Here is a 20,571-nt window from a genome sequence, read left to right as displayed (position 1 = left end):
GCCATTCTGATGCTTAGAAAAATAAAGCTCCCTTCCATTAGCTGGAATTTTGTCTGGAGTCTTAAAATCCTTTCCATTATTATAGATTTAAGTTTAAAATGCAATGTGGTAATGGATGGTGGTAGCCATATTTGTTCTTGTGTAGTTTTGACAGAAGGTCTTTTACTGATGTCGTTATATTATCTCTAAAGACTTCTCTTAAACTAATGTTTCAGTGTTCCATAATGAATATCTGTGATGTCTTGCTCAGTGTTTTGGAGGTTGCATTGTAAGTAAGGTCTTTGTGATGGCCCCAAAGGTGATTAATGTTCTTCTTCCCTTCTTTGCCATCCAATCTCTGGGCAGATTTTTTGTAAAACTTTCACATTTTATCCTTAATCCACTTCATATTTATTAAGTCTTACGTTAGCATTACATGTTCATGAGGTGGCAAGAACTACACTGTTAATTGGGATGCTTTACTGAAAACTCATTGCTAAATGGCACACAGAACATATCTCCTTGAGTGGGGAGGAAAGGACAGTGAGATGTGGGACTACTGTCCTGCTCCTGCTCCATTTTGGAACAGGAAATCCAATTTGTCTGGGGATTTCTTTGGGACTGGGATTCCCAAGCCACTCTTCGTCCTTACCCGCTCTTATTACATGGATGTAATACAATTTAGCTTAATTTAATGGTGAAAATATTGACTAGATAATGGGCCTTTTTTGACACATTGGTGGCCCATGCTATTCCTGAGCAGAGGTGGAAATGACAGTACCAATTCATAGGCTGGGGGGTTGTTCTAATGGTGCTGCTTAGGGTCTCGTGTCCTGAAGGAAAGTAGGAAAGATGGAGAAACTTGCCATAGTTGTTCTGTGTAGGAGGAGGAAAGTTGCTTGTTTTTGTTCTTTAAAATTCTTGGCTCATCAGGGGATGAAATTCTGCAGACTTCTCTATTATTTTCCCTCCTCTGCTGCTTCCCTAGTGCCGGATATGCCCATGCAGAACTTCCATTTGTAACCAAAATCACATGAAGTGAGGTCTGACTTCACCACAGCCCATTCAAGAAGCTCCACATGACTGATACTTGATGAAGCAAGTTCTGACCAGGGGCTGCAGATTCAAGCCACAGTAGCAATTGTGTGTGGCTTACTCATGGGCTTGGTTTGGGGTTTTGGTGACAACCTGTTTCATACGCTGGTTTTAAAGAGGTTGCGTTCCTATATGTAAGACTGCATTGAAATAACAAACCTTGAAACCTTGAGACATTATGGCAATAAGTAAGTATGAAGGGTACAAAAAACATATGACTAGCCTAGAACTGCACAGAGAATTAGAGGCAGAACTAAGATTAGATATCAGGTATCTTGTGACTCTGTCTCATACTTCCATATCATCTTCATTGAGCCTGGAGCTTGTGGTGACCATAAAGTCAGATAGGTTTCCATCTAAACTTTTTTATTTAAAAATTAATATGTGGCTCATTAAAAAATAAAAGATTATGTTTGATAACGCCAGTCAACAGCAAGCTTAATGCAGACCCCAATGTTTTTGTTATACTGGTTCAGGGCCTGGTTGTAATCGTCAGTGGTTGTATCTACATATGCACTTTACTTAGCTCTGCAGTGAAGCGTCATCGTCTACATATGTATCAGTATTAGGGCGTAGTAAACTAATTAACTCCACCAGAAGATAGTATTGTTGGGGACAGTGCTGTGTTATGGCAGAGTAATTAACTGCAATCAAACGCTTGTGTAGAAAGTGACCACTGGTGAAAATTGCACCCAGTCAGCCCATGGAGCAGGGGGCCAGAATCCTGCCTGCCTGTTTGGCGCTCCTGTGCCCCATCCAGCCTCACTGCCACCTGACGCCACCAACCAGGGCCCAGGGGTGACCCCCTGAGCCTGCTACCAGCTTGGGCCTACTCCACCCTGGCTCAGAATGATGTTGTCCTGGGCACATGTGTAGATGCTGCACCCAGGAACGTTGTACTCCATCTGGCTCAAAGTTCACTGGAGTTTATCACGCCACATTAACTGCATGTGTAGTTGCACTCAGTGTCAAACAGCTGGTATGACTGACTAATATCCACTGTTTTGAAGCTTTTTTTGTTAATTTTTTTCCCTGTACATTTTTGTATTTGATATGTCGGGTAAGCATTTGCACAAAATGGGGTAATTAAATGACAACAAACTGAAGTGATGAAAGAAATAGAGACTTTTTTCTGACACTCAACCGAAGCAACATTGTTAACGGAGCGAGATTTGCCTTATGTGACTACTGGAGTCTGCTGGACTCTACTGGAGTCTTCTCTATTGGTGACTCCGCCCTCCTGTTATGGGCCAACAACCCGCTCACTCTCCTGCCATGCCTTGATCTTAATTGATTAGTTAATTGATCTAATTAGCAGGAGGCTGCCCATGTTATCCACCCTGGTGCCAGGGGGCGTTATCTGCCGCTTCTTTTCCTCCCCTACACCACAGCCCAAGCCTTGCAGATGGTACTGACGTGGTTTTGACCTGGATATTGCTGTAATTTGGCCCTCTTCGTGACTTCCCTGGGCTTCTGCCGCCCTGTCTCGCCTTGGACCTTCCTGGTGCTCTGCTGCTCCCTCTTGGTGGGGCTTCTCGCCGGCCCCGCACCCTGGGGCTTCTCACCACCCTCGCGCCCTGGGGCTGGAGTCAGTGCACCCAAAGTGCCTTACCTCTCTGGCACCGGGGTCCCCACGCTACCGTGGAGCCCCTATGAGGCCTCCTCCAACCCCTAATAGCCTCACCCGGTCCTCTGGATAAACAGTGAACACAAAACTCAAAGTCCCTGGGCTGTAACATAAAAATCTAAACCGTCCGGCCAAAACATCATTCAGTCCCTACTGGAGAATACTCCAACCCATAGCAGCAATCAGAGGCTGCTCGTGCAGTCAGGCCTTTCCCCTCTGTCTGCAGTGGCCAAGCTCCTCCTCCCTTGGCCGCCAGCGGGGAACTGCCCTCCTGGCCTCACTCCTGGGGTTTATATGTGCCAGGCCCTGCCCCTTCCTGTCAGCTGACTTGACTCCCCAGTGGTTGTCCTAGCAACCAGCACCTGTGACTCTGGCTGCCCTGGTAACTAGCAGCTGGGCTTCCCCCCTCATTGCTAGGGCTCTCTCCCGGGTTGTTTCTGCTCTCAGGCACGGGGCACCTGTGTGCCCTGCGACACCTTATTATTTTTGAAAGACTTTCATCATGGTGCTGCAGCAGGTCGGTGCTAACCTGACTGACTTAGAAATAACCTTCCATGTAAAGACGGTGTTCCAGTTACCTAACGTTATTTGCCCCAGGCAAGGATTTTGACTTGGGTGCTTCTTTGGGTACAAGTGGTTCTTACATCCCTGTGTTGATGAACTAGAGACATTCTTGATGGGCTGCTGTTGATAAAATGGATAGGCTGAAATTCCAAATAGGACTGTAAAGTGGCAAGTGCTTTCTCTGTAAGGTCCATGAATAGAAACATGCTTGCAGACAAATTACTCTCTGGGATCAAGACCACGGGTGAGTAAAATACAGCCCAAGGGGCGTATCTGGCCCATGGGCCCCCTAAAAAATTTAGAGAATATTTATCTGCTCCTGGCTTCCTGTCAAAGGTGACACAATGCCCCCAGGGGTAGTAGGACCCAGGGGGAGCCAACAGCAGGAGACAGGAGCCCAGCCCAGCCTACTCCCAACCAATTCCCTGTCTTCCTGACCCCACCCTGTTCCAGCACCCTGTGGCTCCCAGCTGCATTGCTGGACCGGGAGCACAGGCCTGCGCCAGTACCGTGTGTGTGTGTGTTCATAGGGCAAGTGCCACACGTATACCCCACCATACACATACACCCACACCTGCTTCTCACGGCCGTGCATGTAGACCTCCATTCCTACCCACACCCCATGTATCCACACCCACACCCATATGTTCCCACACCCATACCCCCACATCTGTCCACCCCCAGAGACACACCCACATTCTCCCTCACATCCCACACACCCACAGTTCTCCACAAACCTATACCTCCCTACACAATATACAGGAATAAGACTTGATTTTAAGCTATTATATACAGTCACCTCTATGTACACTACACAAATGCATGTAAATCAGAGCAAAAATATTTTTTGAAATCAAAGTAATGAATGTTTTAGATGTTGACTTTTTAGAATATAATTTGGTATTTTTCTAGTTCTGAGATGGCAAAACTCCTTGCTGAAAGGAGTACTTCTGGGGGTAAGGGGAGGAACTTCTAGTGGCAAAAGTCAGGGGTTAGGGGGCAGAACTTCCAGTCCCAAGATGGCAACCAGGGGTCAGGGCACCTGTCAAGTGGTGGAGCTGCCAGTGCAGCCCTCGACAGCTTGCCACAATTCAATAAGCGACCCTCTTCCCCAAAATAATTGCCTGCCCCTGATCAAGACCATAGCAATCCTCATCTGAAATTTGGAGTTGAACCAGTTGCTTAGACAACTTCTTGGTGCAAATGTTGGAGTGGCCAACTAGGGGCCGTGCTCTTCTTGACATACTGCTCACAAACAGGGAAGAATTGGTGGGAAATGTAGTAGTGGATGGAAACTTGGGCAGTAGTGACCACAAGATGATTGAGTTCAGGATCCTGAGGAAAGGAAGGATGTGGAGCAACAGCATAAGGACCTTGGACTTCAGAAAAGCAGACTTCTGTCTGCTCAGAGAACTCAGGGGAGGATCCCCTGGGAAGTCTAGGAGTCCAGGAGAGCTGGCTGTGAGGGCCATCCCTGGTGGGGGTGCGAATCAGGGCAACTGTCCCAGGCCCTGCACTTCGGGGGGCCCCACAGAGCCGGGTGGAGTGGCCGCAGCGACTCTGTGCTTCCGTTGCCACCGGCTTTGTGTCCGGCCGCGTGCTACCCCCCGTGGTGGTGGCTTCTTCGCATCCAGGACATGTGGGATAGGGGCACGACCCTGCATGAGTTGATTTGCCCCAGGCCTCACACCCTGCTCGATTCAGCTCTACTGGCTGTACTTCAGAGGAGCCTTACTGAGAGTGCAGGAACAAATCATCCTGATGTGCAGGAAGACTAGCAGGTATGGCAGAAGACCAGCTTGGCTTAGCAGGGAACTCTTCAGTAAACTAAGTCACAGAAAGGAAGCTTATAAAAAGTGGAAACTTGGACAGATAACTAGGGAATAATATAAGAGCATTGCTCGGTCATGCAGGGATGAGTTAGGAAGGCCAAAGCACAATTGGAGTTGCAGCTAGCAAGAGATGTGAAGGGTTCCTGCAAGTATGTTGGTAGCAAGAGGAGGATTGGGGAAAGTGTGGGTCCCTTACTGAATGGGAGAGGCAACCTTGTGACAGGATGCAGAAAAAGCCAAAGTGCTTAATGCCTTTTTTGCCTCAGTGTTCACAGGCAAGGTCAGCTCCCAGACTACTGCACTGGGCAGCACAGCTTTGGGAGGAGGTAAGCAGCCCTCAGCGGTTAGGGACTACGTAGAAAAGCTGGACATGTACAAGTCCATGAAGCCAGATCGGATGCACCCAATGGTGCTGAGGGAGTTGGCTGATGAGATTGCAGAGCTATTAGCCATCATCTTTGAAAACTCATGGCAATCAGGAAAGGTCCCAAATAATTGGAAAAGGGCAAACATAGTACCTATATTTAAGAAAGGGAAGGAGGATTCAGAGAACTACAGACCGTTCAGCCTCACCTAAGTTCCTAGAAAAATCATGGAGCAGCTCCTCGAGGAATCCATTTCTAAGCACTTGGAGGAGAAAAAGATGATTAGGAGCAGTCAGCATAGATTCACCCAGGGCAAATTTAATAGATTTCATAGGCGTTAGGGCTGGAAGGGACCTCATAAGATCATTGGGTCCAGCCCCCTGCCAGAGGGCAGGAAGTCAGCTGGGGTCAAAGGATCCCAGCAAGATAAGCATCCAAATGTTTCTTAAAAGTGTCCAGAGTAGGTGCTTGCACCACCTCTGGGGGGAGTCTGTTCCAGGCCTTGCGGGGTCGGACAGTAAAGAAGTTTTTCCTTGCGTCCAGCCCAAAACAGTCTTGCAGGAATTTGTGATCACTGGACCTTATCATCCCTTGGGGTGCTGTGATAAACAGACATTCCCCCAGATCCTGTTCCACACCCATTATGTACTTATAGGCTGCAACCAAGTTGGCCAACCTGATTGCCTTCTGTGATGAGATGACTGGCTCTGTGTATGCAGGGAGATTGGTGGATGTGGTTTACCTTGATTTTTAGTAAGGCTTTTGATATGATCTCCCACCACGTTCTCACAGGCAAGCTAAAGAAGTATGAGCTGAATGAATGGACTGTAAGGTGGATAGAAAACTGGCTGGAGCATTGGGCTTAGAGTAGTAATCAATGGCTCAGTGTATAGTTGGCAGCTGGTATCAAGTGGGGTGCCCCAGGGGCCGGTTTTGTTTAATGTCTTCATAAACGACCTGGAAGATGGCATAGAGCGCACCCTCAGCAAGTTTGCAGATGACACCAAGCTGACAGGGAGTAGTAGATATGCTGGAAGGCAGGACTAGGATTCAGAGTGAACTAGATAAATTTGAGGTTTTGGCCAAAAGGAATCTCATGAGGTTCAACAAGGACAAGTGCAAAGTCCTTCACTTAGGTCTGAATAATCCCATGCACTGGTACAGGCTGGAGGTTTTAAAAACCTGGCTAGACGAAGCTTTGGCTGGGATGATGTAGTGGGGGCTGGTCCTGCTTTGAGCAAGGGGGTTGGACTAGATGGGACCTCCTGCGGTCCCCTCCAACTCTAACTTTCTGTGATTCTGTGACACATTCTTAGTATATTAATTATTCCATTTTAACTATCTGGGTATAGCTAAAGCAGTTAAACATTCCCTAGGTGGGAGTATGCTGGTTTATATCAGTATAGCAAGCTACACAACTAAAATATGATTGTATATGATTGCATCTAGATTAGTGGCTTGTACAAGTTTCTCTCTTTTGGTTAATTGATAGTTTTTAATGCAGCAAACTTTAAAATTTTGATAAGGCTTAAATGAGTTCTAGTAACTTTTAACATAAGGGCACATAGCCCTGTACTTGATTATATATATGACCAACCTGGAGATGCTTAATGATTTGTGACATCCAGGCTGCATCTCAAACCTGACTTGTTACCCAAAACTTCTTAAGCATAATCATAACTGTGTGAATGTGTTAAGCAAACTGAACTTTAGATAGGCACAAGAAATCTCCATTTTCTGAGTAGTTCTGGAACTTGTCTGATTACTTTTCATGTCTTCCCTGGAGAAGCAGGGTACAGGTCTCTTGTACTTTCTCTGTTAGCATTTTGAAAACAGATTCTTATCTGGAGGCCTCTTTGCACGGCATGATTCTGAAATATAGGTGAAGATGGTGGTAGAAATTGCACATGCCCTAGGTATGAATGTCTCTGTAAGCAGTGTGGTATCTGTAACAGGTTGCCTATTCAGGGCTGGGTCTCATCCTCAGCCTGCTCACCTGTTCTGGAGCAGTCTGTGCAAATCTCACCTGCCATGACTTGTTGTATAATGACTGATGTAAAATGTGGGAAGCTGTCCATTTTAATGCCCGATGCCAAGGGCGGTACACATGACTCTGAACTTCCCTTATTGTATCCCATGCCTCTCAGATGTCATCTGAATCATTACAGTGCCTCACTCTATGACCAGTGCTCCAGCATCTCACTGGGACTCTCACTCCCCGCTGGAGCATGTTGTCATTGTGCTCTCATACTGGCAGGTCTTACAGACATGGCCTCCAGCCCAACTGCAGTCTCTGTAGACCTACCTGGGTCTGGCTGCCCCCTCCCTGGGGCTTCACCCTTAAGTCAATTTCTCATGGAGTTTGGCCCATGTGCTGCACTTCAGGTCACTCTTGCACCCCGTACTCATCACACTCCCAGTGTAGCTCTTCAGGTCCTCCTTATCAGACCCTACTCTACACCCAACATGCATGGCACTTCAGGTTGTCCTCATGCACCCTGCTCTATGCTGGCCACTGCCTACTTTAATCGCTATGCTGCCCCCTACCCCCACTGGGGCCATCAGGGTCTTTACCTCCTATGGGCTCAGGTGTCCAGACACATGTCTGGCCCTCACTTCTTTACCAGGGTCTAGTACCCCATGGGGTTCAGGTATCTGGAGAACGTACCTGGCCCCCACTGTGGGTAACCCACCAGGGTGTGGGGGCTGGGGTTATAAGGTGCTCCTACCCACCTTTTGTTGTGGAGGCAACTGGCCTGGCATTTCTGGGGAACTGCCCTACCACAGGCAGGTCCACTAGGCCATCCTGCCCCAGTAGGGTGCATCTTTCAATCATACTGAGGACCAGGAGCCTCCTTCCATCCCCGTATCTCCTGCCCATACCTCCAGGGTGTTCTAAGCAGAAGCTCAGCCAGGTGCCACAGTCCTGAGCCCTGGATCTAAAATGGAGGCTGCTCAGTCCCCTCCTCCAATCCCAGGGCCCTCCTGCAGTCAGGTGACCTCCTCATTAGGGCTAGCTGGCACCTGTCAGCTGCCCTATTGACTGCTCTATAGCCCCTTGAAGTGGCAGGCACTGTGAGTGCTCTGCCACAGTGCACCCCATTATACTAAGAAATGTATACGTATGGGAAGGCCACCAATTTCTGGCGTGGCACTGTAACCCCATCATTGTCCTTTTACATTCTTGCTGCTGTCAGGCACCTGCTTTGCTTTTTCTCCCACTGCTCCTGCTTATTAAATGGGTACTTTCACCTGTCCACAGTAGTGCATAGCTGGTTGTGCTGATATGCTACTTAGGTCAGCCATGTACGTAATAAAACTGCAAAAACTCTGACCCAAGTAGAAACGGGAAATGGGTGCTCTGTCTTTGAGGCAGGAGGAGCAGGGAAACCAGGTACCAAGACTCTGAATCTTCACTTGTGCTCGTTTCTTCTGTTGAGCCCTGTTCTGAGTTCTGAACACTTGCATACTTGGTTTTCATGCTGGTAGTAAGAGAGGACCTTTGAAAAATCTTTTAGGATTTGTGACTGAAACACCAAGCACATGCCTCTGCTCTTTAGCATAGTGGCCTCTACTTTCAGCGACTGCCATCTGGTAATGAGTATTATCTCTCATTAATGCTGTTTTGTCTCATGCAGGTGTTTCAGGAGTTTCAGCCCTTTGGAAAGGCCCAGAAAGTCTGGTGTAAGCCTTCCTCTGAGGTGGAGTGGATTTTAGCCCAGATCAAAGACTTGGTGCAAGAAAACAGGTATGGTCTCAAGAGAGAACCACCCCCTACCCCAGGGAGGGTCCCAGTCCTGAAGAGTGCCTTATCTACTGTTGTCTAGTACCACTTTACTTAGGGGTGCACCAATAGAGATTTTGGGGGCCAATACCAATAGCCAGTTTTTAAGGAGGCATATCGGCTGATACCAATCTGATTTCCAATATGGCTTGGAGAGCTGCATCCAGCTGGTAAGTCTGTTGTGGTGGAAGGGGAGTGGGGAGGGAAGGGGCATGGGGAGGCAGATCAAGGCCCCTGTGGTGAGGGAGGAGTGGGACTGGTGTTTGGGCTGGGGTAAGCGCTGCTCAGCCAGGGTGGGGCAGGGCGTGGTATGGAGCTGCGGCTTGTCTGCGGGAGGGGGAGACTCCCATTGCTGCGTGCACCCCAGGAGGGCACGGGGGGCATGTGCCTCCAGATCTACATGGGCCATGGGTAGGGTGGGCTGCCATTGCAGGCTGAGGCCGGGGCTGTGCGGGGCTCTTCCCGGCTGGGCCCCCAAAATATTGACCCAAAATCCGCCAAAGCCCCCCCACAGCCACCCTTGCAGCGCTGCTGCTGCCCACCCTGAGCACAGCCCAGCCCAAACCACCCCCCACCCTGCACTGGGAAGAATGCGGCACAGCCCTGGACCAACCCACAGCTGCAGCCCACCCTGCCCTGCCCTGCCCTGCGCAGATCCAGGGGCACATGCCCCCTGTGCCCTCTCAGGGTGTGCGCAGCAGCAGGAGCCACTCCCCCTCCCTTGTGCCCTCCAGATGAGCCGCAGCTCCGTCCACTGCCCCAACCTGGCTGGGCAGTGCCTGCTCTAGTCCCTGCCCCACTCCCCCCCTCACCGGGCCTTGATCTGCCCCCCCCATACCCATCCCCCTCCCCTTCCACCACAACAGACTTACCAGCTGCACACAGTTCTCTATGCTCTCGGGCTGTGCTTCTCTCCGCCTGTGTGCTGCGCTGCGGCTGCACACATGCACGGGGCATTTATCAGCCACACCAGGCCAATTTCTGACAGTCAGTTTTTTTTATATTGGTGCTGATCCGATATCGGACCAATGTATCGGTATGCCTCTATTTTACAGTGTGCTGCTAAGTGAGTTGCAGACAAAGCCATAGGAGGCTGCAGGTAATTCATTAGCATTTGAAGAGTGTGCTCTCTGCCAGTGGCTGGTCAGCAGCTGCTTCTCTTGGCTGACTTATTCTTTCTTCTTTCCTTTATTTTATCCACAAACCACTGCAGCTACATGCTCATGGATAATCCTAGGGTAGTAGCTGTATTATTGACAATTAGCTATGTCATTGTCATTAAGTATTGCTTTGAATGTTGACCATTGGCTTTTTGGTTTTAAGTTATAGCAAAACGTTTTGTCCCTGAAGTGGACTATAACCAGTGCTTTGCCAAACTGGGGGTAATGTTTCATGGAAAAAGTAGGCAAAATGGCTGCAGAAAGGAGGAAAGCAATGGGGAATGGGGCAGCAGTTTCTTATGTACTTTACATTTCTGCAGTGCTTTCAACCTGAGGATCTTCAGGCATTGTGTGCCTGATTCAGTTTTACAGCTGCCTGATCAGGTAGATGGGTTTGAGCTCCCACAGCAGCCTTAGGGGAATGATAGTCCTGTTCTATATCATTAGATACTCTTATGAGCTATGACTTAGAGCAGTGGGGGCCAGCCTTCTCCACAGGTGTGCTACAAATTAGCCCCACACATTCCCTGAATATTACTGATTCCCTTTCTTATCTGATCTCCTGCTTTGCTGTCTGTTTCCTGCTCGATCTGCTGCTGTGCTGCCTACCCCCTCTGATCTACCATTTGCCACACACAGAGTCTTCACTTGTTCTTGTGCCTTAGGTTGCCCACCCTTGGCCTACAGAAGTTTCTCAGCCTGTGGTATGTGTACCCCTGGGGGTATGCAGGTATCCCAACACTCACTCTCTCTCTCACCCTCTTCTCAAAACTATGGCAAATAATTTGGTGTGCCACACATTTTATGGCACTTTACGTTCCCCAGTAATAATTTGGTGTGCCATGCTTTGCACAGCACTGGGTTCAGCCCTCCTAGCTTTGGCCAACATCACCTCTAGACCAGGTACATACTTGAGTTGTGCACCCCTGGTGTAAAAGGTGGCAACCCTACCCACACCAGATCAGACATCTGTCATATCACGGCTTTATATATATAACCCTTCTTCCAACATGCGGCACGCATTAGTCTGTAAATATACAATCCCCTGGAAAATTGAGTGTTGGGGTACTTATTAAAATTTTCAGAAATTAAGGGGTACTTGCTACTTAAAAGATTGAGAAACACTCGCCTAGAGGACCCTGTTAGAATGGGGTCCATTATGTTAGTTGCTCTACAGACTTATCTGAAGACCGGTCTTTGTTCTAAGGAATACACGTGCTAAGACAAGAAACATCTGCAGTTTTGTGGGAAAGAAAGTAGCAGCCTTTCTATAGATACTGGATGCAGATATCACTTAGCAAAATCAATATCGGTGAGCTTTTTCTAATAATCAGAACTATGAAAACTGACAACTGTTTTCCATGTGCCTTTCATCCTGGCCAGTTAGCTGTGTCTTAAAGGCACTTTGCTGCCAGAAGGGCCTGAGGAAGGATTTGAAAGTGCTAGGTAATAGCTTTCGCCTCTGGAAAAAGGCATGAAAATCTCAGCATGAAAAGGTGGCTGATGGATACTTGAGGAAGCTAGTAAGGTGAGATACTGGGGTGGGGGGAGAGTTGTGAATGGCTTTAGAGAGAACAATAAAGCTGTGTTTAAAGTGAAATGGAGCCCACTGGAGGGTTTCAGTATGGCAAGTGATGCATTTGCCCTAGGCAAAAAGGAATGTTAGTGGATGGAGTTGCTGAAACTGCAAAGCTGAGCACTTGGGTCTGATCACACACATTGTCTCTGTAATGTTGCCTTACTGGTGCACTTATCCTTTTGATGATATCTATTCAGGGTTTTGTTGCAAGGTGTTTAGGGGATTAAACTTCTGTATATACTCCCCTATGCTCCACTGCAGAGCATGAAGGAACCACAGAGCAGCTGGTAGTATCCACTTCAATCCTTGAAATCACAAATTTGCCATTTAGCTTGGGAGTCCCCCAGCTCTGTCTGAATTGCTGCTCTAGGTTTTATGCCCCCTTAGATGTCCCCTCTCTCATCCTCTGCTCCATTCTCTTTGCTCTGCAAGAGAATCAGGAATGCTTAGCTTTGGAAATATATTTCCAAGTCAATCCAGAGCATAGTTCAGTGCTTAGAATTAGTCTTCTCCAAAGCTCAGCACATGGAGCTGATTGCGGCTGCGCGTGGCCTTTCAGAGGCATTGCTGTTCTGAAGCTGCTGTCCTACTTCTACTGCTTAATATCACTGTAGGCAGCGGGGGAGCTGGAAGTGCGTCAGCCCAATTAAAACACTGGGAGCTGATGACATACATGGTAGGGAACCGGTGGCCTTAGGGCTGCAGACCTGAGCACTCTCGGGGTTCTGCAGCACTTACTTTCTGCCGGTGGCATCACAGAGCTACACTAACATTTCCCCTTTAAATTATTTATGCCACACAGCCTTTTTTTTATAAGCATATCATGCTGTATCTTGCTGTGAATATTTCACGTGGGTGCTTGGAAGAATTTTCTCCTGGCTGAATTCAGCATCTAAGCTGTGCCTGATCTTTGCTAGCATGGGGCAAAATAGACAGGTGGTGAGTAGGATGGGATTCAGAGGCAGCCCTATCAATTAAAACTTTGCCAGTGTACCTGTGTCTGGGCACCAGGCTGGAGTTCTGTAGAGCGATAGGGGAGGAAGCAGCCCCTAGGAGTTGTGTGTGTTTGAGCAAGAAGTTACACAAACGCTCTTGTTTTTGTAGCTGGAGGTAGTGACGTCCAGTCCCGAGACAGGGCTACTGCTGAGCCTGGAACACAGCAGACATCTGGAAGTGGGTTAGAGATGGTCTGTGGAGCGTCAGGTCAGAGGGCCCTAGTAGCTTGCAACCTAAAGCTGCAAAGGAAAATTGCAGTTACTATTTTCCAGCTGTTTTTGTTCATTTTCTTAATTACTGGAACTTCTGATCATTTGTTTTCTTGGTTTTGGGGGGGGATCTGGTTTGATGGCTTGAGACATGAAGGGCACGTAGAGCTTTTCAGCTATAGGTTACTTGGTCCTAGGCCAGATCATGACCATCTACTGGCTTGGAAAGTAATGTTTCTTGGTCTAGATGTGGAAGAGAGAGTCCAGTGCACCGTTATGTGTGCTATTGAACAGCTCTTATATGACACATAAGAGGAATCTCAGTGGGCTTTTATAGCACATGTAAAACATTTTGGACCCTCTGAATAAACAGCAGGAATAAGGACACAGTACTGCTGGGCATGTGGGACTTCACAAAAATGCCTCACAGGAGGAGAAACACTAGAATAGTTTGGATTTATTTACTTATTTAATAATGTTTCTAGTCTTGTAAAAATACCCCAGGGGAGAGGACTGCAGGATGGATGTGCAGGCTGGATTCCCATTACCCTACATGACTCTGCTGCTTTGCAGTCGTGACTCAGACTGCAAAGACAGATCAGAATGATCATTGTTTGTCTTTCAGTAAAAGAGGCAAAATAATCTGAGCTGCGAGGCCGCAAGGAATTGCATCACTGTGGATATCCGAGAAACAAAATGCAAATTCCATTTCAAAGTAAAGTCTGGGAGGTAGGAGTTTATCACCAGTTACTTGTGCAGGGCTATACTGTGACCTGCTGGCTAGCAATAGAAACCATTCAGCATAGCTTTCATTTCCACCTTTCACTGCTGAGAGCTTCCCTCAGAGTTTCACAGCAGTGACGTGGTGCTGCGGATAGATGACAGATAAGGAGCCAGGTGTATCCTACACCCTAAAGAAGCCTAAAAAGAGGGAGGAAAACCTTCCATTTCAACTATGTCACTTGCCCTAGGCTCCAGAAAAATACCCCCGATTACGTGATGCGTCTCTTTTATTTTATGGTTTCTAAGCCTTATTGACAAAATGTTGCCAGATTCTATTATGCAGCTGTCTTCCTTATCATCTTACACTGCCCCGGGCTTTTTATGGTTCTCTGCAATTCAGGCTCCAAATAGCAAGACCAGAAAAAGAGCCAAATGGGAGAAGTCAGTCTCTGTGACTCTCAAAATGCTGTGGTTTGCGTCTCGAGTCCTTTCATGGTATTCTGAGTGACCCCAGGGATCAAACAGCAACCTGAAACTAGCTGCACTGCTATGCAGGGAAATCCCCTGGGCAACCACCTTTACAGGGTGGGATTGTGAAATAACTACTTTCTGCAGAACACCAGAGCCCACAGCCATGACGCTGCTGGAAAGAGATTTCACAATTGCATTAAACTGCTTTGGAACTTTTTCACCCTGTGATACATTTTTCTTGAAGCCTTTTTTAATGGGAGAGTTTTTTTCCTGTAAGTGCTGATTTCAAAATTGCATCTTTCAAGCCAACTCTGGTAGTCAGGCTTGGGGAAGGTAACTCGCTTTCTGGAACGAGACAACTTTTCCGAGGATGCCTTAGTGCAGATCTGTTGGACCCCCATTCCTATTCCCGATTGATCATTGATTCCATGTCGCTGTTTGCCCCTAGACACTTGGAAAGAAGCACCAGTGGGTGACCCAGCATCACTTGCTGTATACATGCTTCTGGATCTATACGTCTCTACTGCCTGAGGTTAGCACTGGCATGAAGAAGACTGGCTGCTGCAGTGGAACGTTTTCCTTGGTCTCTAAGTGAATGTGAGGATAGACTTAGAGAGAGACCAGAGCCCAGTCCTAGAGAGGAGAAGACCATAGGGCACAGGAACATGTGGACACTCTTCTCTGCAGGCTTCAGAGCACAGGGATGGTGCTTCTCATCTAGTCACAACTCTGCCAGTTACTTTACTCTCACACAGAAGACATGCAGACCAAAACCAGAAAACTGAAAGTGAAGCAGTGCAAAATGGAGAATTTTTTTATCTTAAAATACAAACTTTAGATTTGGAGATAGAAGCTTTGCGCTGGCAGGGCAGAGACAGCTGCCTCCCTGCAGTATCCATCAAAATCCCTGTAGAAGGTTTGCATGGCAAAGCTAATCCTGTGTTCACCAAAGATAATGTAATATTTTTCCTCTACCGGCACCATTCTGGCAGCCACTGCTAGTGCCCCTGCCACATCTGTGGCCCTTGTAAGCAGTCTGCTCACCAACTTCCAGTCTGCTATGGGAGGGGCTGTAGAAAACAGTTCTGGGTTGTTTTGTGCTTCAGCGTCCTCCCAGAACACATTGTGATGCATTCCTACCCCTGGAATCCGGGGGTGAAAGCTTGTGGTTGTGGCAGCTGCTAATTCAGTAACAAACACATCATTATAGAAAGCAATATGAAATTAGGGGGATTTTTTTACTTCCTTGAATCAAGCCAGCCAATGGGACTGGAGCTGATTTAGCTAGGTGTGGACAGCTGGTCTGTTGCCTTGGTGTCTTCATCCAAGAGTCCTAGGCCCTTGCAGTGTATAGGAGAACAGAACGATGGGAAACTATCGTTGAAATAAGCCACTGAATAGATTAAATAAGGCATAATGTAAATGGAAGCAAAAATACTGTGTTTAATGTATCTGGACTCAGTTTTGAACCAGGACAGCATAGGTGCTATAAGAGGAATAGGCTGAGCAGCTGTCTTCTAGCAATTTGGACCCTTGTAATGCGATTTACATTGGGTACCTACAAATACTTAGTTGCTTTTGAATTTTGCCCTGTATACATAATATAAAAATATGTTAATGTCACTGGAGCTGGTTACAACTTGGAATTCACATTTGGGGAAATTCTCATGTTTTGAAAGTTGCCATTCTCAGGAAAGGAAACTCCCAATATCTTTCATTTTGGAAAAATACCATTTGGGTTCTCCCTTTTTTTTTTTTTCCTGAAATGGGGCATCAGAGCTTCAACCTGATGTTTGTGAGTCAGTGCTTCTGGGTGACCTGCTGTGCTGTGGGGAACCAGGAGGCCGGGGAGGTTGCAGTTGGCCAGATGAGCAAGCAGGAACTCGGGCAAGGTTTCGCTTGCAGAACGTCATGCCTTTCATTAACAAAAAATCAGCTTGAACAAATCTGCATTTTCCCTTGAAACTGTGTTTTGTTGGGAAACCAATGCTCGTTACTCAGTTGCTTAATGGAACTGACTGGAATCATGGGGTATGTTTCCAGGCAGGAAGGCATCTGCATTTGTAGAAGTGTCCTGTGGCGATGCCTCATGCTGGCTGGTTTGTAGCATTTGGGCTAGTTGGGAACTGCAGGCTGGCTTCTGCCTCTAGGACAAAACCTTTGAGCTCTGGCCTCCAAGATGTATTCTCTCTCCTGGGCGGAAGTGAGGGGGGAAGAACTGATGTTCTGAGAAATGAAGGGGCTTGCTGGAGGGCATAGGATGAATCAGAAAGGCAGAGCCAGGGCTGGGATTTAGGTTGCCCTGGCTTCCTCATCAGTCCTTTGCATCATACTTTTCCTCTTTCTATTTTTATTCCAAAGATTAGAAATACAAACCCTTAAAGAATACCGGCTGCTATATTTGTAGTCAAGGGGAGGCTGTACCTATTTCCAGCTGCGGAAATGCTCTGAGTGGTGACATTTTTCTTCCTCCTACAGGTCTTACATGAGAGTCAAGAGTAATTAAAAGCAGCTCCCAGAAAAGAATCCTGCCTCTGTCTTTTACCTTCTACATAAAAAATTGTATGTTACTGTGCAAAAAATGAAAATAAGCCCCCGTCACACTCTGGTTCTCATTGATCTTTATATAGCAACGCAAATGCTGTACTTTTAGCATGGGCTCACTCCTCCTCTCAGTGCCAGCCTGCTTTGGTGGGAGTCTTCCAGAAATGGGCTGCATGTGAATAGCCACTGCATCCCTGATGCTTTAAGAAACTGAATCAAAACCCTGCGACCTGCTTTCAGCTGGTGGGGTTCTGCCAGTCCCTTGAAACTGAGATGAGAAATGGCGCTTGCACATAAACAGCAAGGCAAGCACAAGTACTTTAAACAGAAAAAGTTGCTTTAAAAACTGGGATGTGCCTTTGCTTCAGTGTGTGCAGGCCATACAGTGCTAATGTTTTGAGTGGCCCTGCGTTAATTGGAGCTGGTCCGTGAGGTCGATTGCTCTTCTGCAATGTGGTATTACAGCACTTCAGCACAGTGTTATGAGCATCACATACACCTCAGTGCTCCTGTTTCCCTGTAGACCTCCTGGACGTGCCAGGATTTACAAAAGACTGACCCTCTCCCTTTCTCCTTTGAGAAGACAAGGCATTATCAGATTTCCTTCTATATTTTGAAAGAAGCTTAATATAAATAAAAGCTTTTTTTTGCTTATTAGAAAATATCCATTCCATCCTTACACCATAGGAAACATGTTAATTGGGAGGAGAAAGAGCTTCAGACTGAAAACACATTCATTCACAAGTTTGGGCACTGCAGAGACAGGGAAGGTGGTGGGGGCGGTCCAGTACCCAGTTCTGGTATCTTGTGCTACTCAGGTAATCATCTCTGTCACTTGCTATGCCCATGTGACTCTTGAGTACAACTCACTGTTACATTTCTCTGCATAGACTGTGCACACACTGGGTGACGGGAATTAGGTGTCTTTCCATGTCTGGAAGCTAGTTCTGCTTTTAATGTAAAGCCTCCTAAACTTCTGTGCTTGAGGGAGCTGTGACCCAGCAGCCTTCCCGAGTCGTGTGCTTGTATCACTCGTGTTTGAATGGTTGCCACATTGAGGGTGGCATGTTCATGGAGGTAGCCTGGAACAGTTAGTGAGAAGCAGTCATTATGTATAAGAATACAGTAATTATCCCAGCACAGATCCCAAAAGAGAAAAAGCTACACTGGAATCTGATCTGTAAGGGAAGTCACATTCTGCTGCTGGCCTTCATAAATGTTGGCTTCTCCTGAGTCACCTCATTACTACACGAGCAGTTGTATATGCTACGTCTGCCCACAAAGACTTTTTTAGCTGGGCTTACGTTCATAGAGTCCCACGTAAGATACAACTATCTTACCTGCGTGTTCAGGTTTGAGGGCCCTTCCACCCCTCCCCATCACAAAATACAGTAGAGCTTCAGACATCATCCTCTAGCAAAGCACATCTCCTTTAACTCTAGTTCTGCCCCTGCAGCTCCAAAGAGAGCATGGCAGAGATACCAGTTCCTTCCTGGAGTCATTCAGTGTTTGAAAACGGTGGGTAAACCCTTTTCTCAATGCTGTCTCGTGTGTTACCAAATAATGAACTTGAGTTTCAGTGCTGAGTAGTTGTAGACATTTATACATAAATCGGCTGGGCCTTACTACTGGGCATAGTCGAACTTAGGTAGGTTTTCCTTTCTCTAGTCAGTGGAACCAGTTCCTCCTGCTGGCAGCCAGACCTGGCCTTGGGCTGTGAGCTGCTGGTCTCTCAAACTATGGTTAATTGTGATTGCCATGTGGATGTGGGACTCCAGGCACAGTTGAACATGACAGCGGTGATTCAGACAGGAAGTTCTGATAGTTTGGACCAGCATCTTACCTTGGCATGTTGCCAGAGGTGCAAAAGACAACATGTCTCTGATGTGACTAAATACAGTTGTCATGGCTGCTTGTGGTCCTTATAAGACTTGGTTGAGATATTGAGAGCACTGCAATATCTCTATTGTCAGTTATAGCTATTTCACTGTAACAAAAGATATGACTAAATCCCCTGCACTATATTTGACATCTTAGTGCCAGTGAATTTCCACCCCCATCAGTGTAGGTGTCATTTCAATGTCCTGGCCAAGGAACAGTTGTATAATTGCACTTTCCTTCCAGTTTCAGCTGGGATACAGTGTCATCACTACCAGCCAAATCTGGATAAGTATTTTGTGCCTTGTTAAGCTGTTCCTTAAGCTGTTCATTAACTAAATGAACCCATGTATACAGCTTGCAGTGTTTCAAAGGCATGATAAGAGATGTAAGGACTAACTGGGACTTCCAATTTCTCTAGGGATATGGTAGCTGACGCGCTGCTGGAGGACGGCTTTCTCATCCCAACGGTGGAGCACCTGGAGACTTTAAATATCAAGTCTGATGGTGAATGTCTACTTTATTTTCTCTACTGAATTGTTGGCCTCTCTGAAAATCCTAACTCACGGGTTTCTCAGTGGGTGGTCTCTGGTTTCCCAAATTTTATTACACTGGCAGAGCTTTATTGCTTTGCTCGATGTGCACCCTTTTATAGCATCTTTTTAGACAAAATAGCTCTTAATTATGCGGAAGTTGAGCTTAAGTTGGCAAAGGATGAGCAAAACAGAGGTAGGTTTTCTTGTGGTTTATAGCATGATTCGATCAGGCATCCTACTTTCTGCTTTTGCTGAAATATTGTGTTACCCATCCATTGCTTTTCCTATTTCTTCTCTTGTTATGATTCTCAGTGGGAGTAGGGTGCCTGGAATAAAGTGCAGGACTACTGAACTCAGTACCTTTTGACCCAAGCACTGCACCAGTTGTCATGTTAAAAGTATTTCTGTTTAACTGTAATTTCTTTTATATAGAAAACAAAGAATTGCTGGACATCCCTCAGATATTTTACTGTTTCTGGCAGCCTCTGCTCAAGGGCCTCCATTCCCAAGACTTCACACAGTCCTTGATAGAGAAAATGTTTGCTAACCTGAAACAATGCTCTGAATCTTCAGAACTCAGGTCTCAGTACCTGATCAACTGGATTGCTGAACTCTTGACTGCAAACACCAAAATTAAAGCCAGTGAGTGAATACCTTCAGGTTTACTGAAACCTTCAGGTTTAAGATCCTCTCCTGTACAGGTTCGAGAGAGAGAAAGTCAACAACACTTGCAAGATGCAAATGCAGGGATCCTAATTATTAAACAGACTCCATAAATTTATAATGGCTTTCAGGATTGACAGATGAAGACAACTGCATTCAGTCCACTGCAATGGATGGAAATAATTTTTATTCAAAAATGCATGATGGCTTCATTAAGGCTTAAAAACATGGTGATTTTCCCAGGGTGGGAGCATAGAATTGTAGAGAAGGTGGGCTGGAAGAGACCTTGGGCTCTAGTCCAACTCCATGCTCAAGGCAGGATCATCTGTATCCAAACTATTTTATTACAAATCCAAACTATCCTATTACAAATACTTGTCTAGCCTATTTTTAAAACTATACAACCAGCTCTGCCACACAGCTACCTGGCACATTTCCCAAAACCTCAGACACCATCACCTGCCATACCCAGAGAGTGGTGGTGGATGGGTCATTTTCAGCCTGGAAGGATGTGGGCAGTGGGGTCCCCCAGGGCTCCGTCCTCGGGCCCGCACTGTTCAACATCT

At 46.8% G+C, this 20,571-nt stretch overlaps 1 protein-coding gene across 2 annotated transcripts in view; it reads left to right on the top strand.

The window, feature by feature from the left end:
* The window catches only part of LAS1L (LAS1 like, ribosome biogenesis factor), an 83,425-nt gene that overhangs the window by 11,556 nt on the left and 51,298 nt on the right, over positions 1–20,571 (top strand). For both annotated transcript variants that reach the window (XM_019536194.1, XM_019536195.1), the window contains 3 exons: positions 9,101–9,210; positions 19,228–19,313; positions 19,775–19,984. In XM_019536194.1, coding sequence (XP_019391739.1) covers positions 9,101–9,210; positions 19,228–19,313; positions 19,775–19,984 — 406 coding nt within the window. The remainder of the gene's footprint in view (positions 1–9,100; positions 9,211–19,227; positions 19,314–19,774; positions 19,985–20,571) is intronic.

Source organism: Crocodylus porosus, unplaced genomic scaffold, assembly GCF_001723895.1.
Source record: "Crocodylus porosus isolate Cpor-Errol unplaced genomic scaffold, CroPor_comp1, whole genome shotgun sequence".
In the NCBI taxonomy this organism is placed as follows: Eukaryota; Metazoa; Chordata; order Crocodylia; family Crocodylidae; genus Crocodylus; species Crocodylus porosus.
This window is presented reverse-complemented; position numbering and strand designations above follow the sequence as displayed.